At 37.5% G+C, this 18330-nt stretch overlaps 1 protein-coding gene across 2 annotated transcripts in view; it reads right to left on the reverse strand.

The window, feature by feature from the left end:
- Cps1 (carbamoyl-phosphate synthase 1) overlaps window positions 1–18330 on the reverse strand; it is a 187014-nt gene that overhangs the window by 33981 nt on the left and 134703 nt on the right. For both annotated transcript variants that reach the window (XM_059278327.1, XM_059278328.1), the window contains 4 exons: window positions 7792–7933; window positions 6475–6540; window positions 5863–5926; window positions 4436–4617 (listed from right to left, as the gene is read on the reverse strand). In XM_059278327.1, the coding sequence (XP_059134310.1) occupies window positions 4436–4617; window positions 5863–5926; window positions 6475–6540; window positions 7792–7933 (454 nt within the window). The remainder of the gene's footprint in view (window positions 1–4435; window positions 4618–5862; window positions 5927–6474; window positions 6541–7791; window positions 7934–18330) is intronic.

Genomic DNA, 18330 nt, shown 5'->3' on the forward strand with positions numbered 1-18330 from the left:
GCAATAAAACTACATGGTTGGGGGTCTCTACAACATGAGGAAGTGTATTAAAAAGTCACAGCATTAGGAAAGTTGACACCCACTGTCTTAGATCGTTCCTGACTCTAAGCACAGGAATTGTAGATATAGACACAGAATCATGGCACTCTACACAGGTTAGCCATCATCTTTTACATGGTCACTTTTACCTAAATAACCACAAGTAATATCCTGGAATACAATGAACTAAAGTTAAGACAGTATTTCACATATTTATAAACTATTTAGTGCCAAAACAATCCAACAGGCTCTCCAAGCTCCGCCGCACTGAAGATTGGACTTGAACCATGAAGAACATGGGGCAAACACATTACACTTAGCTACATCTCTAGTCCCTCAACTTTACTTTCAGCTTCATTTCCTACTTTAAAACCTGATTTCCCTAAATTAAGGTAACATGAGGACATTTCTAAACATTATCCAAACTACAATCACACCAGAAATTTATTTTAAAACCCTAACGAATTGAAAGAAAATGCTTCAAACTTATTTGAGAACTTTTTAATTTCTTCTAACCATTAATCATTTTGGTCAGTACTGATTAAATGCTATAATTCAGGCATAATACAATGTGAGAAAATGTAACTTATCTTATTAATAGAAATAGCTTTTGCCTAATTAAAAATGGTCTTGATTTCTACAATTTCATGGTTATCTCTAATTTACAAAATTGCACTGTATTTACCAATGAGAAAAATTATGCCTTATATTTTGGTACGTTTTATTTTAGATAACACGTTACACTTTACACAGAACCTTGGCATCATATTTAACTACAACTAATCCAATGCTAAAAATGAGTTCTGTTTAAAGTCTTTTGTATTCTAATGTGTACTGTTCAATAATAATTAATGTTTGTAAGTCATCCATTTAACTTTTTTATATTACAGAAGTAACATTGTCTAGACCTATAGTGTTAAAACTAATACAATTTAACCATAAGGCAGAGTACATGTTTACAAAGTACAGTCCCGCAAAGTATGCATTGTGGAAATGAGGAAAATTAGCCAATGAAGACTCAAACTATCAGTAATCAAAGGTATTGTCTTGTATTTTCAGATGGAATCTGGAGTGTATGCAAGTGTAAGTGTGTGTGCATGTGCACATGAGTGTTCATGCATGTGTCTGTTTCTGTGTGTTTGTGTGTTGAGATTGAGTCTTTCTATGTTTCCCAGGCTGGTCTTAACCTTATGGATTCAACTTGTCTTTTCTACTTCATTTCTCTAAGAATCTGAGAGCACAGCTGCATCCTAATATGCCCCCCCACCCACACACACACACACACACACACACACACACACACACACACAAATGTTGTTAAATGAACAAATATAAAAAGAATTGAGGAAAGACTCTTAAATGGGATTGAGACATAACTAAATTCAGTGTTTTTCATTTATACTTTTCAAATAGAAATCTAGTGCAAAATAAAGAGATGTATGAATTTAAGCCCAGATTTCTATGAATCTTATTTATTGTAAGGATTTCAAATAATAATCTGCTCCATGCAAATAGATCTAGTAAAGAGAAGCATAGTGTATGTTCTTAATTCCAACAATGTGACAATTTCAAGTCTTTTACTTCAAGATAATTTAAGAACGATTTTTCTCTTTTAGGGAACGGTCTAAGCAAAGTTGTACACTAGGAAAGATGTCACCTAGTGAAGCTGTGTCAGTGGTGGACATTGGCATCTTCTTTCCTTGACCCTTGGCATTCACGCTGTTGTTAGCAAGCAAACAAGTACACTATCAAAATTCAGACCTTTCCTCCAGCAGAACCTTTACACAAAATTAGAAGAAATAAATGACTGATACTATTGGTCAATCTGTAGAATGAGTGTTCCTTTCCTGAAAAAAAATGGGTGATATACCCATGAGTGGTGTCCTCAGTCAAAGGGCTACACAAAGAGAATCGTTTCTAGGAAAAAAAGGATATTAAAGACTAGTGGAGAGTGGATGTCAGAACTTCCCTTAAAACCTGGGGTAAAAACCTCCTCAGTGGCAGCCTGCTTTATTCACTGGGCAGGTCGCTTCTTAATGTTTTATTTTAGAAGTTCAGTCATGGTTCAAAACAAAACTAAGAGACCCATCATATTTGTTATTACCCCAGTCACTACGCATTCCTGAGAGAGTCATTTCCTTTAGAAATGGCTTAAGTGCTATTTTTCTGAAAATTGTTAGACATGTTTTCAATTTTCTTTAAAGAAAAATATGCTGTGGAATATGCTAAGGCATTCAGCATCTCAAGGTGGGGCAAGGGCAATCTGCAGTGGAGATACATCCATTATCAGATGTGGCAAAGCAACATTGTGGAGCCTGCAGTAGGGAAAGGCAACAATATCATGAAAATAATCACACATATGTACATCTTTGTATATGTTACATGACACACCCTATAGGATAACTTAGAGAACATATCAGTGGAATGTTTTTCATCTGTTCTCCAATATAATATTATAATCTGATACGGTGCTGTTTATTTTAGATAACAATAAGTTTCAGTGAAGAGCCAATGTATTCATTCTAAAATTCTTCAGATACATTCAGAATTTCATTAAAAGTCATGTATAAGTACATTTAAAAGTGGTATAGAAGTTTCTAAATATTCCTTAAACCATTGCACAAGGAAATAGTGTAAAATGTGTATGATGATATTGCCTATGAAGCTTTATAATATTTTTTAAAGAAGTGTTTGATTTTTTAATGATAGGTTATGGATCCCAGTTTTAATATTAATGCCTTGGAGGTAGAGCATCTGTGCTGGCTAGTTTTTATATCAACTTGACACAGGCTAAAGTCATTTTGAAAGATGAAACCTCAGTTGAAGAAATTCCCCCAACAGATTGGCCCACAATCAAACCTGTGATGGATTTTCTTGATTGATGATTGATGTGGTGGGCCCACCCCACAGTGGTGCCACCCCTGGGTGAGTGGTCCTGGGTGGTATAAGAAAGCAAACTGAGCAAGCCTTGGAGAGCAAGCCAGTAAGCAGCACTCTTCCAAGGCCTCTGCATCAGTCCCTGAGTCCAGGTTCCTGCCTTGAGTTTCTGCTTTGACTTCCCTCAATGATAACTGTTATTTGGAAGAGGAAGGTGGGAATAAATCCTTCCCCCCTCCACCCTCATGTTGGCCTTGGTTAGGATGTTTTATCACAGCAAGAGAACCCTAAGACATATCTTTCCTTGTATAATTATAAAGAAACATTTGTATAATGTACTTCTTTTGATGCTCACCTATCTATCTGAAAATATAAAGGAGTCATCTAGAAAACCTTTATCAGTTGAAAGGGCTAAAACCTCTTGTATGTCATGGATGAATGTCACCATATATGAACGTCAGACAAGTAAGTCAGACCTAAGCAGACACCTATGACTATACATAGGTCCTAAATTTATCTATTTTTCTTTATAAACATAAAGTTATCACGTTGCTTCAGCTCTATACATTACACTCTACAGTGCCGTATCATCCATAATTCCACCTCACTTTCACACTGCGTGCATACGTTGTGCCTTCATCCTCCTATTATTCATTAACAAAAAGATGGTTCACAGTAATTTTTAAGAAACTCACACAAGACAGTGAGGTTCTCAGTCAAAACTAGAATTCAATACTGTGGCTCTGATTCAGTGTATTTTTTCCCACATAAAAGGCTATTTCTTTGTGGTGAGGAATTAACTAGAATGATATCCAAGACCCAGTTATTGGATATCGCTATGGAATTTTCCAATAACTTTTTATATAACTATAAGATAACCTGCTCTACAGACTTACAGTAACCTTAAATCACTAGTCCATGGAGAATAACATTCAATAATACTGGCATGAGGATAGGTCAATGACTGTAAGAGAAAGCCTTACAGGAACCAGAATCATTTGGAATAGACTCGCTGATCTCAAACTGAAGGGTAATGATGATTCATATAATTGGGTAAGGAACGAACTGGTCATTGGCAACCAACTGATCTGTCTCTTCTGAAAACTGTTCATCATTAAACCACATTTATTGTATGTAGATATGACCTCTTAAATCATTTCAAAAAATATTTATGGAGAGCCCTTTATGCTAGTTAATATGTGACTGGTATGCGTTACCAAGTAAAGTTTTCACTATAGTTGGAATGCATGCAAACTAAATGGGGAATATTGCATGAAAATGATCATTCTCTGCCAAAGACCTCAAAAATAAAAAGCCAGGGCAACTGTTTTCTCAGAGCCTCACTATAAAATTAGGCAATGGAAGAAATTGGTGATATTTCCTAAGAAAAGCTACAATATAATTAAATATAATTACACACATGAATATAATTATACATAAGCTATGCATTGAATCTCCCTCTCCTCTCTCTCTCTCTCTCTCTCTCTCTCTCTCTGTTTTTATTTTTCTCCTTTTTTACCTCCTGGTGGTAGATGTCTAGGATTCTCTCCAAAGACAGCTCTTCAAAGTACAGTTTGTCACACTCATCGAAGTCAGTGCTCACGGTCTCAGGGTTGCAATTCACCACCACCGTCTTCTTGCCAAGCTGACGCAGTGTGCGGATGCTGGAGACAGCACACCAATCAAATTCCACACTGCTGCCTGCAGAGACAAGGATATTGGGGAAAGGAGCGAGAGGAAAAGAAATATTTCTCCAGTCAGTCCAGGCTAAGGAAGTCAATGTCTTTCAATTAAAATTTTAAAATAAAACTTTAGACCCATTTACAAGCTCTATTAATAATAAGAGAATTGGGGACTAATTAGACAATAATGAAATGTTGGCTTGATTAATACTTAAGCTTAGTAATAGGTGTCTCTATATTTGAAGAAATCAGGGCCTCAAGGTCAATGGGAAATATTATTAACTGTAAAAAATAACCTTCATTTACTGAAGGAAATTCAGAGTGAAAACACTGGCCTTGGTGTGCTACACAGCTCAGCCTGGAATTAGAACACTCGAAGTCTTCCCTTAGTCCTTCCACTTAATCACTCTTAGAGGGCTAACCCAGCAGTCCCTGAGGTGACTTGCAGCTTTGACATTCCTTCATTGATTGAAGAGTCCTGTCCTTTCTAAGAGTGAGTGACCTTCTATGAACTAATCTGAGACATAATAAAAACCCAAATGATTCAAAATATCACTCTGCTGGGATGCCATAGGAACCAAAGCACATGTACTAACTCTTTGCATTAGGACAGTCTCTTCTAAAAAGTCTTATCAAAATATCCACACATAGCGTCATGCTCCTTCTCAGTGGCAAGTAAATATACACTTGATCCTCAGCTTGGCTATTTTTTCTCTGAACCACTGTGTAAAGTGGTGGCAGAACATGAATCACATAAAATGTAAAGGTTGAAAAGTTCCAAAGAGAAGAGCTTAGACGCTCATGAAGGTTTTTAGGTTGTACAGCCATAAGCCAAGTATTGTGTTACAAATAGGTGACATTTACATCGACGTGTTGGAAACATGATTCCTTACACAACAGTATTTGGAGGTGGGACCTTTGGAAAGTGGCACCCTTAGGATTAGATTCATGCTTTAGGATCAGCCTTGGGAGGGAGTTTGATTCCTTTATGCCCTTCTTTCTTAATAAGACAGAAAATTAAGATGTAATATAATGACACAAAAGGAGACAGAATTTATAGTTGAGACTTGTGCTTGAATCCCACTTTATCACCATTAAATCACTTCATAAGTTTGAATATTATTTCTCTGGATCTCAGTTTCCTAAATTGCAAAACATTTTTATAATAATATTTGTTTGGTGAATTCTCAGAATAGTGGAATCAATATTTATAAAGGGTACTAGAAAAACTGTAAAGCTCCATGTAAACATCTTATCACATTACCAATGTGATATGGACCACAGCCCAGCACCATCAATCCATGATCATCGAATTTGATGTCATGCTCCTGAGAGGAAAAACAGAAAATATTGAAATTATATTGTTATTATCCCATCTAACTAAAGTACTTGCCCCATCTCTAAGTATGTCTTTCTCACATGCACCTCTACTAGTCTTAAGAAGTGTGGTGGCTTAGGAAAGAGGGCTGGGGGTATGGGGGAGGGAGGAGGTGGGATCTGTGGATGGTATGTGGAGTGGGTAGAAAATGTCTTAATAAAGAAAAATTTAAAAAAATATAATAAAATAAAAAAGAAATCCCTGTCTTAAATGTTACAAAATCTCACAGAAGCTCTACTTATTTCTAAGTTGATCTGCTCAATAATTGCAACTTAGTCTTGAGAATGTAGCATGGTCACGTCTTCTCTTGCTTTCTTGGTTTCACTGTTAAAACAATTCCAAACAGAGTGGGTACAGAAACTCCTCATGGCAGCTGTACATGGTGCCATGTCTGCTACCAAGGTCAGCAGATAATCAGAGGTAAAAATACGCATTCCCTAATGTGGGCTACACCCTAAGCCCAGAGCTCTCTACATGTGACATTTGTGTAGTTCCTACCTGGCCATTGTAGGTAACATACAGGTAGTTTGTAACTGATGGGTACTCTGCAGCCAATGTATCAATCTGCAAGAGAAAATTCATTATTTGACAAGGATTTTACTCTTCCCATCACTATTTTTAAAGACTCAGATTTTTTGTGCTGCTTTCATATTTCTTCAATGTCTGCTACTGTCAAACACAAAGACAGGAAAAGCTATGTACAATCAAATCACTTACTGACTCTGAAAACAAAAGAGAAAAAAAAAACAATATAATCTAGTGGTCACTTGAGCAGTACATATTTGGACATCTCAGTGCATCGTGGATCTCTGCAGTAGTATCACCTACATAAAATGTTTATAAGTCACCAGGACTGCTTACTCAACTCACCTTACCTGAAGCAGCTATGTATGAAACCTAAGTCAGACCAAAATAAACTATATGGGAAGATGTCTTTACTTTGCAAATTAACATATAGGATTCAAGTTAGTAATAGCACTAATGTGTGACATAAATACCATAAAGCACAAGCAGGCAATGGGAATCTGGATCTCATTGGACAGAATTGGAAAAAGTAAAATCAATTCTACTCTCAGGGGCCACTAGCTCCGCTTAGTGAGCAAGAATTTGGGGCTGACAGGGCAAGCTGGTGCAATGCTGGTAAGAAAGAAGAAAGGTAATAATCGCTGAGCAGAAAATACTTAGAATCCAGCTTGTGACCTAAGGGCTTACATGTGCGCCTTAAGCCTACAGAGAAAAGTCAATGATTCTAAAGGACAAAAAGCAGCTGGTGGTACTTTAAGCCAAGACACTCCTTCCATTAAAAGAAGGAAAAAAAAAGCCAACCAAATGGCATACCTATGAATGTTCATGTGTGATTGTCATGAATACTAGATGAGATCATTATGCCTAGCCCCATCACGATGAATACTGAATGAACTATAATGATGGGGCACTTAAAATAAAGTATTGCCCTTTAAAAAGTTAGTGCCCAAAGAGATAATGATTTTTTTTCCAGAGGCTCATCCCATGTGCTGATCCATATATTATTACACCAAGAATTTCTGTCACTACATATATGTTTGGATATAAGGCAAAAGCAGAGATAATTTTGGTCATTTTATTTAAAGCATAGAAATTATATTTTCTTTACATCTCTCTGCCCTTTCATCCTTTTCACTTGATAGACGAGTCAGCCCCATGCTGAGTAAACCTAACAATGTCATGGGCATCAAATAATTGGAGTCATTTTCTAAGTACTGTTTGTTAATGATTTTGAAATGATACCTATATTTCAAAATAGAAATCCTTGATAGAGAGGGATTTTCACATTACCTGTTTAACCCAAGGGTGGATGTTTTTCTTTAACCTCAGTTCCCTTGTCTGGGCTTCAGTCAGTCCTAAACATTTGGAAATCTGCTTGTCTGAGAACCCAATCTCCTTGGCCTTTCTCAAGGTTTCTTCTGTAACAGATTCACTGGGATTTAATGGAAAAGAAAGGTTCAAGATTAGACCAAGCACACAAGCACAATAAGAACCAGCGTACTGTTTCATTTCAAATGCACTAAAAGTCCTCTTTTATTCTATCTCCAAGCACATTCACGTCTCTTTGTCTTTCAAAAATACATAAATATATAACCCATAATTCTTCCAGCCCTTGTGAGGCCGCAGACATTTAGCAATGATGACATCTCTGTAAACTCCAGCCTTCACACACACACACACACACACACACACACACACACACACACACACACACACATGCACACATACACCTCTCTCTCCTGATCTTTTTAAAATCTTATATTTACTGTTCTAATGAATTTTCCTGTTCAGGAATAATTAGGGACTTCCTTTTATAAAGTCAGACGTACTTTCCCAGTGCCCAACCTCATCACTTCACCCTTCTGACAATTCTTCACAGTGAGACCAAGTTTACCTTCTACTAAGCAGCATCTCACCCTGTTTTGCTTTGTTTTGTTTTGTTTTGTTTTGTTTTGTTTTGTTTTGTTTTGTTTTAAGTATGAGTGCTCTGCATGTATGCCTGCATGCCAGAAGAGGGCATCAGATCCTATTATTGATGGCTGGGAGCCACCTTGTGGGTGCTGGGAATTGAACTCAGGACCTGTGGAGGAGCGGACAGTGCTCTTAACCCTTGGCATCTCTCCATCCCCTCTCACCCTGTTTTTCTATCCACTGCAACTGCTGTAAAAATTTGTTAAGGCTCTGCCCTCTGACACCTACTCCGGTCAGACCACATTCTCTGCTTCTGTACATTTAACCACTGTCATGGGACCCATTAGACCAGCTGCGTGATTCCTATGTCTGTGGCTTCTTTCCAATATCTGACTTCTACTATAAGTCTCCATGTGTGTGAAATGGAAGTCTACCTGACCCGGGTGTTCCAACATTACACAAGACTGCACATTCTCTCCATAAACTGCTCACTCATCAGATTATTCCCCAAACCTAGCACATTATCTGGCCCATAGATAGTACTTAGCAAATGTTTACCAAACAAATGAAGTTATAAGTGTAATTTTCTGTGTAACAGAAAAGACACAAGAGTGATTAAAGCCACCTTTTACCTAAATTTCAAAACCAATAGAAAAATAATTGGTAGAGAGCTAAGGTGCATAAAAATAAAAACGCTACTGGAAATCATCTATTGCCCAATACCTGAGGGCTGCTCCCAGCAATATCTGATACAATAAAATTAAATTACAACACTTTGCCAGTCAATACAATGAAACTGAAACATAGAGCTGTGATAACAGAAGCTCTAACTCATGCTAAATAAAGCATTATTGCAAAACTCTAACAAGATATAGTCGAGGAGGAGGAAAAGTTATCTTCTTCAGTATAATAGCCACTGGTAAATTTCCCAGGTTCCAGTAAATGGCCCCAGTTCAAATTCATGCAAGCAACCATAAATAAACCCCTTAAGGGAAAAAAAACATGTAATTAGAGAGATGGCTCAGAGGCTAAGAGCATTAAGAACACTGTGATCTTTCAGAGGCCCTGGGTTCAGTTCCAGGACACACATGGAGGCTCACAACAGTGTGTAACTCCAGTCACAGGGGATCCAATGCTGTTTACTGACTCCCTCAGGCACCAGGCAGGCACACTCGGAATGCAAATACATACATGCATGCAAAACACTCATACACATAGAATCAAAGTAAGTAATTTTTAAAATATACATGAAAGGGAAAAACTTGGGGAAAAATTGGTCAACAAGAGTGGGAGGGAATAAGAGAGGGTCATGGATGGGGTAAAAAAATCATCAACATATACTACATAATATTTGAAATTATCAAAGAATAAAAAGTTTAGATTTTTTTTAAAGCAAATCATTTCAAGTGGCAAGGGAGTAATATAAACCCAAAATTAAAATACATCATTTAAAAACTTGTGAAACATTAAAAAATGTTAATAATAGATAATTGTAATACATGCCACAAATGCAGTGTGTTAAAATTAGGGACACTGAACAAAACTGTGAACAGTTTGTGTATGTCCTATCTGTACTGTGCATTTTAACATGAAACATATGCTCTATGTCCCCAGGACGCATGTGAGCTATTGAGACTATTACTTATACCTCCCATCTGTGTATTTTTTCCAGTACCTACACAGTGTTCTACAGAAAGTTGGTATTTGTCAGTATATATGTCATCCTCTCCCACAGGTGAGCGGTTAAGTCCAAAAGAGAACCATGTCTAGATACTTTGTGTTGCATAAGTTTGCATCCTTATATCTTGCAGACCACCCTCTAAACTGAGTAGAGAATGTCTACAAGCAGAAATAAGTTATAACTGTGTTTGAAATATGGAAATACTGAGCATCTTAGCTGGAGAGTGTGTGGGAACCTGAACGGGGACAGCAAAGCAAGTTCCTTGCTGTTCTGTCATTGGTGCTTCCATGCTTGGTGAACCTGCGCGTGTTTCAGGAATGAATGACAGGAGATAAAATCCAACATTTCTACATTCAAAGAGGTCACCGTGTGTTAGAGATGGACAAACAGCCATCAGTGCTCCTGTACTATACAGGAGCTATTCCAAAAGGAACCCCCACATATTATATCAGGTGAGAATTTTGTAATGAATACATCAAACTAGAACTGCACAGTGTATGTTTTAAGCTGATTCTTAGAATAATTTCATAGTAAGAAAACAAGCTATTTTAACATTGACTGTTCTGTAACTGGATCAACAACAGACAAGATATTTTGGCATGTCTTGAAAAATTAGAGCTCATCAAGACAGACTGGCATATTACTACATCTGTGTTCATACCTTAAATGGATGCAAATACTGAGTGTGCTCATATGATAGGAAGGATTTTTATAGGATTTCGCTCATGGCCCCTCTGGTGTTAATTTCTGCTTTTAGACATGAAGCATCATAATGCAATTTTCAGTCCTCTTCACTAAAAAATTGAGGCGAATTCTGACCCATGATAGTGGTTACAAAGACAGACAGGGTTAGGTTGGATCCCTTCCTAAGTTGGAAGTTGCCTGTTTGCAAGTTGCCCAACCCCCAAGAAAGAGAGCAGGATAGCCCTGTCTCCAACCCCAAGAAAGAGAGCAGGATAGCCCTGTCTCCCACTGCTCTCTCTTCTGTATAAAACAAGGCTGCCTGGCATGTCATTGCTCTCATAATAAAACTGACTGTTTCCAACCTGTTCTGATACAAAAATAATAATAATAATTTATTCTGCACCCCATTAGAATAAAGTAAGAGAAGAGACAGCTTAAAGTCTGATTCATTAACTTAGGGCCAGTGAATCAGATAAGGTTAAAGTTCAAATTCAAGATGAATAATACTAAACTGAGGTTTCTCAACCTGTGGGCCATGACCCCTGGTGGGGGCAAATGACTCTTTCCCTGGGGGTCACCTAAGATCATTGGAAAAGACAGATATTTACATTATGTTTCATACCAGTAGCAAAACTGCAGTTATGAAGCAGCAATGAAAATAATTCTATGGTTGAGCATCACCACAACATGAGGAATACTGGAAGGTAGAGAACCACCGTCTTAGATGAACACAGGCCTGGTATACAAGCCTCAGAGGCACTGCACCTCCTTCTTTTCTGCCCACACCTACATTCTGTCTGCTGAACAGAACTTCCATCACCATCACAAAAAAGTTAGTGTTTTCATTATGGGGTTTTTTGTGTGTGTGTTTTTCCAAACTAGTTAGGATTGTATTTTGGGGAAAGGTAATGTAACAATTTTATTTTTTCCCAAGGAAAATGAAAATCTTCATTCAGAACATACACAAAGCACAGTAATTGCTAAAAGAAATATAAATGCTGAATTTGTATTCAAAACTGTGTTTTGAAACCTCAGTGGGGGATGCTCCATTTATGTTATATTTATTATAAATCAAGGGAGCATTATACCAAGCTAGCAGAGTGATCAGCTGAAGGGAACATACTGCATTGAAGCACGGGGTTTTAAAATGTGTGCAGTAAACGATCCTTCTGTTATTTGATATGTATGTGTGTGCTGGTATCTGGTTTATTTTCACTCCTCTAAACATACAGACATTAAATCTACATTAGAGAGCTACAGCTTCTAAAGTATGCTACCGATACAATTTTGATTTGCCCAATCAGCTTTTCTTTTCAGAGTTCAAGGGTAAACCCTTCAAAGACTGGAGTCTCATCATCTCATAGTACAGTCTACACAATAAAACAAAGACACGCCCCGTGGAAGAGACATGGCCCACTCAAAGACTCTTCCTCCTCTCTACTCAGCAGCACAGAATGAAAGAGTGAAATTTTAGAAGGAGATAAAACATCTTACGCCAAGACAATGGGAGTTTTACACACTCTGCTATAATCTTTTTCTGGTTAGACAGCATGGCTCAGCTTCTCCGGCAGGGAGCCTCTTGTGTGTTCTCTAGGTTATAAACAATACAAGCTTTTCTTTCTCTCTCAGATCCCCAGTGTGGATTTTGTTGTTGTTGTTGTTTAAAATTCTATCCTGTCATCTCAGAAACTTCCTCCACTCACACTTGGTCTTCAATAATAAATGATGAAAGGAAATGGAATAAGTTCTCCTTAATGAGGAAATTTTCACCTGGCTCAGAGGAGCTAGGGGAATCTATTAACAGACCAGAGGAGCGCCTGCAGCCTCGCAATTACCAGGGGAGCTGTGCACTCACGGGGTTCTCTCTGCCACTTGACTGCTTTTATCTGATCTACCAACTCACAAGTCATACTAAACAAATTTCCTTCCATATTGCACACGCTCTAATGTGGAAATGACACCCTACTAAGCCTACAATTACGGAATGGACCTACAATTTTATTGTTGCCCTTTATCTTACAAAAAGCAAAAGGCAGAACTCTAGTCCCAGGGCTCAGTAAGTGACCCCAGGTTTAATAAGAAAAGAGAACTGAGTATCATGTTCTCACCCTCCAAACCCTCACCTTCTCCATTGAGTTTGCACAACATTGCTAATAATTTTTGGCATCTCAACATATTAATACCATGCTACAATCATACTAGTTCCACTGGTGGAAAGATTATTTCTCTTCTCATCTTTTTACCTTTGGGGAAAGAGCCCATGCCTTTATCATTAAGAGAACTACAGAAGATATTTTACAAAATCATGAGTTATATTCAGAAAAGCAAAAAATTAAAAGAGGATACAGCTAGGCGAATGCTATTAACCTCTCTTCTTTTCTGATCTCATCATGGCGTGTTTCTGTGTAGCAATGGGGTCAATGAAGGAAGGTAACACCTTCATCCTTGTATGTCATACGCAGGGCAGATGGAAGCCATAGCAGTGTCCATGAAAAAGTACGGAATCTTGAAAATGATCTATTGGGATCTACATCTAGCTGGCATCAATGATGCCATCGTATCAGAAGTACTGGTTCTCAACAGACAGCATCACATGAAATTGCACTTCAGCTTGAAAAACACAAACTGCACTAACAACTCCAACACTTGATGAGAAATTGATACTGTAGATGCTTTAAATAGTCTATATCTAATTTCTCTATTCTATATAACTGCCTGTCTTCCTTTTTACAGTTTTTTGTTTATTTTTGTGATGCTGGGGATTGAATCTAATGTCTTGGGCATGTTAGATAAGTATGTGCTCACTAGTTTACATCCCCAGCCCTATGTTCATTTTTAAATAAACTTTTTAATACCTGGTTATTTAGAATACTGTGATATTAGTTTCGATCTATTAAGGCCACTGATATTCTATCAAATTTAATAGTATAGTTTCCTATGAATATTAATACCAAAATACTAGTTATGGCCAGGTGTGGTGGTGCATGCCTTTAGTTCTAGGGAGATAGAAGCAGGTGGATCTCTGTGAGTTTGAGGCAACCTGGTCTACACAATGACTTCCAGAACAGCCATGGCTATATAACAGAGAGATCCTGTCTCAAAAAATAATTACATATAAATTACTAATAATGGAAAAATATCCCAGTATAGATTATTGTAATTCTGATCCTTAATAAGTCACATTTTATTTGTCAGTGATTATTAATTGAACTCTTTTTGTCTCTGCCTATAATTCAACAAAGATGAAAATCTGTGGTGATATTTTATCTGTGTCCCCCAATAAAGTTTCTCTGAGGATCTGAGGAAAAAGCCAGCCACTACAGTAAACATAGAAGTCAGGCCTTTAATCCTATCACTCTTGAGGCAGGGATCTGTCTGGATCTCTGTGAGTTCAAATCCACACTGGGAACAGAGCCAGGCATGGTGGCACACGCCTTAAATCCAAGCACTAACCATAAAGGTCTGGATATCTGTACAGACAGACAGGAAGTGATGTAGCTGGGCAGAGAGGAAATGAGATGGCAGAGCAGAAAGGCATAGAAGCGTAGGTATACGCTTTGGTGGAGGATCTCCAAGCGGGTAAGAACGTGCCTGGCTTCTTTCTGTTTTTCTGATCTCTCAGTTTTTCACCCCAATATCCAGCTTCGGGTTTTTTATTTAATAAGACCTTTTAAGATTCGTGTTACAGATATCAAGTAAAAAGCATCAAAGAAGTACATCGTACATCTGAGCGTAGCTAAATGGTTCTGCTCTCTTCAATGAAGCAGACTTCTGATGGGTTTCAGCTGAGTCAATGGAAGCAGAAGGCATATGAAGGAAGTCCTACTTTGCTTCCAATTAACAAATTTATTTATCATTTTAAATCCACACTATTCCCCCCAAAAGAAAAAAAAATAGGTAAATAAAAATCTTAAGTTTTACAGGAATATAAGTTTCAAATTTATATATCTCAGATAAAAAGGGAGTAGTCTAAGACCTGGCATTCTTTGATATTATAATCTATAGTTTCAATGATAAGTCTATTTGAAGATCTGTTGTCTTTGTGAAAAACTAGGTATTATTTCAACAGAGGGCCTTTTCAAATACCACATATGTCCTACTGAGCAACAAATATATAACTTCAATGCATACATGATTCTCATTGACTTCTGGAAACTAGCCAAATCCCACCGTCACTCTCAACTCTGCTAAGGAAAAAAGAAAGGGAAGAAAAATCCCAAGAGATCAAACAAAGCACATTCACTAACCAGGTCATAAGTGGTTCACAGAGGTAAATGCAAGGAGAAAAGGAAGGGAAGCCAGAGGACCCAGATGAGGAAGATGAGGAAGAGGAAGGAAAGCAGAAAGACCTCATTAGCACAAACTGGAAAGTCACCAGATTTGGGCCACACCTCAGCCACCTTTGTCCCTTCCTATCCTAGGTAGCATTCTTGTATCCAGTCCTTGAGACCATCCTTAAAAATGGACATTGAAATTCTGAAGGGAATGCTCCCAGGCATTTTGAGTACCAGCATGAGGCATGGCCATTCCCATACTCGACCTCTGTGACTTCATGTACTGCAATGGTAAAAACACACTAGAGGTCAACACTCTGAAATCGTGCTTATTTTGCCCGTTTAATTTTCTTTTTTTTTTTTTTTTTTTTTTTTTGGTTTTTCGAGACAGGGTTTCTCTGTGTAGCTTTGCGCCTTTCCTGGAACTCACTTGGTAGTCCAGGCTGGCCTCGAACTCACAGAGATCCGCCTGGCTCTGCCTCCCAAGTGCTGGGATTAAAGGCGTGCGCCACCACTGCCCGGCGCCTGGTTAATTTTCATTTTCCCTTTATTATTTACTCACACCTCAACATCCAAGAGAAGGCTCATGCACTATTTTAAATGTATATGTATAAGTAAATATGTTAGAATTTACTGTTAATAAAGCAAATGTTTTAAAGAATATCCTGAGATCACTGTGTCTTTAAAAATTTTGTTTACATCTTCTAAATGTGGCCTTTGGGGCTTCTTCCCTGTCAGGCTCCCTGTATGTTCCCCCCAGAAGAGCTCTAGAAAGGTCATGTTCATTACAATACTTCTGCTCTAAGTGAGGTCAACTATGCAGGCAGGAAAACATGCAGCTCACAACATGACAGCTAAGGAGACCTGATCTCCAACTGTCTGTTTAAAAGGCATGCCTCGGAAAAGCTTTTGAAAAGGATTGGCAACTAGAAATGCAGGCAGAGGTCTTGAGATGGAGTCCCTGACTTCCCCTGACTGACATGACACAAACGATGACACACCCCCCACTGTGACTCAGTTTCCCCGTCTGTAACGAATCGGACCACGCTATTTCCCAACTGTATCATACATAATACAAATGTGCTTTAAAGTCTAAAGAGAAAATGCAGTTGTCTTCATTATAATCTCTGGGTATTGCCTTGACCTTCCTTACCAAGTAAATTAGATCCTTCAGTACAATTGAAAATATTTATGAAAATTTCTTGTCAAAACTTCAAAAATGCGCATGTTTGAAGGTACAGAATTATTTTTCTGGGAAAGTATAAAAATATTGCCTGTTTTCAATATGTAATAAAATCTTTTTTCTGCACCCATAAGCACTCTAGTGCTTGGCAGTTATGTGTATATAATCTCTATTTAACAATGTAAAATAATTAGATAAAGAAGCTTCTTTTATTAGTAAACAGCTCATTTAGGGCCCTCCTAGATAATTAGAAAAAAATGAGAGCCTGATGATGTTGATTTATACTTTCTTCCACCACACTCATTCATTTCTTGGACCATCCATCTTGCAATTAGTAACTTGGTCAGTCCTTTTAAGCGACCAGGAATCATGTGTTTTATTTCCTTCTCCTTTCTTTGCTATAACTGAGAAACTCTGATTTTCATGAAGACCAATAATTTTTCTTTATTTAATTGGTATGCTATCATATAAATTTTACTAAGTGCTTGCTTTAAGCTGATCCCCAAGAAAATAACGGATAAATAGATAACTGCAAATCATTTGTATACGTTCCAGGACTTATGCTCTTCCTCAGAATGGTGAATTCTATTTTATGCTCTAACAAATTAGGAGAAGTTCTTACTATGAAAGACTAGTGCAAAAGTATATTAAGCAAATGGGATGGCTCAGCAGGTAAAGGGGATCGCCACAGAACCTGAAGACCTGAGCTCAGTCCCAGAATCCACAATGGAAAGAGGGAACTGACTCCCAAAAGATATCCTCTAACTATACACGCCATAGCATGTGCCTTTACACACACACACACACACACACACACAGAGAGAGAGAGAGAGAGAGAGAGAGAGAGAGAGAGAGAGAGAGTGAACTTTTAACTTAAAATATGTATTAAGACATTTGCATATTTACTATTATCCCTAGTGGAATTTGTGATTTAACTTTGGAGGATGCTGCTATGCATATAATAACTATAGAACAATGATACTGTGTAGTTTTAACTATTACAACCGATGGTCAAATAGTTAGACAACGTTCAGTTTAGTTTCTCTTCTTACACTGTCTTCGCTGAATAGTTAAGACTCTCGCTTTCATTAAACTTAACATAGAAAATAGCAGCAACCTTGATGTTTCACTTGCTAAGTAGAATCCCTGCACTCCCCCACCACAGGCTGCTCACTTTGTACCTATGACTTCCCTATCTCCCTGTAATCAACTTTGGTAGACTGAATTGTCTTCTGCTCTTCTCTCCCCAACCCTCTCTCTCTCTCTCTCTCTCTCTCTGCTGTATCAGACTGTTGAAAGGGTCTTCCTATTGATTTATTTTGTAGTAAATCCTTTCTTCAAGCTGTTGTCCTGGCAGTAGGGTATTTTAAAGGAAAGCATACTTCCTCTGGACTCAGAGTTGACTTTAGCATGAACCACTTGAGAAACCTTGGAGGATCAAGTAAAGCATTCAGCAGCCCCCGTGTATAGAATAAAATAGAGATGAATCCTTCTCAGACCATTCATGTCGGGATATGATATGTGCATGCAAGAGTATTGGGCCTCTAAGTTTTAACATTCATTAAATTCCCTGAACTAATGTTTTAATTTTTAATATTCCCCTCAATGAAGTCTATCTATGTGTAGATATCTATACAGACTGTAAGCCCTCTGAAGATGGGCTAATGACAAAAGTATTCTTCATCAAAAGATACTGGACCTAGTGTGAGGCCTCACATACAGTAGGCACCAAATAAATATTTATTAATAAATACTAATAAATAAACACAGTTACTAATAAAGGAATAGTAAATGCCCAATCTATCATGCTGCCATTAGACACACTGACAAATAGATAACCTAGTAATTATTAATATTTATACTTTTATACCACTAGTATATGTGCTTTTTAATCAACTTAAGGTTTTATATTTTCAGATATGTAAAATTAATATACAGAAATATATATATAACATAATATGAATTTTTATGGATTATCTGAATATCACTCTGAAAAGCTTTTGAGTAAAACATCTTGTCCATACCAGAATCATAAGAATGCTTCTACACTTGAAAATTTCACAATTATTATCAAAACTATGAAATTACTATTTAAC

This window comes from Peromyscus eremicus, chromosome 13, assembly GCF_949786415.1.
Source record: "Peromyscus eremicus chromosome 13, PerEre_H2_v1, whole genome shotgun sequence".
NCBI classification, from domain to species: Eukaryota; Metazoa; Chordata; class Mammalia; order Rodentia; family Cricetidae; genus Peromyscus; species Peromyscus eremicus.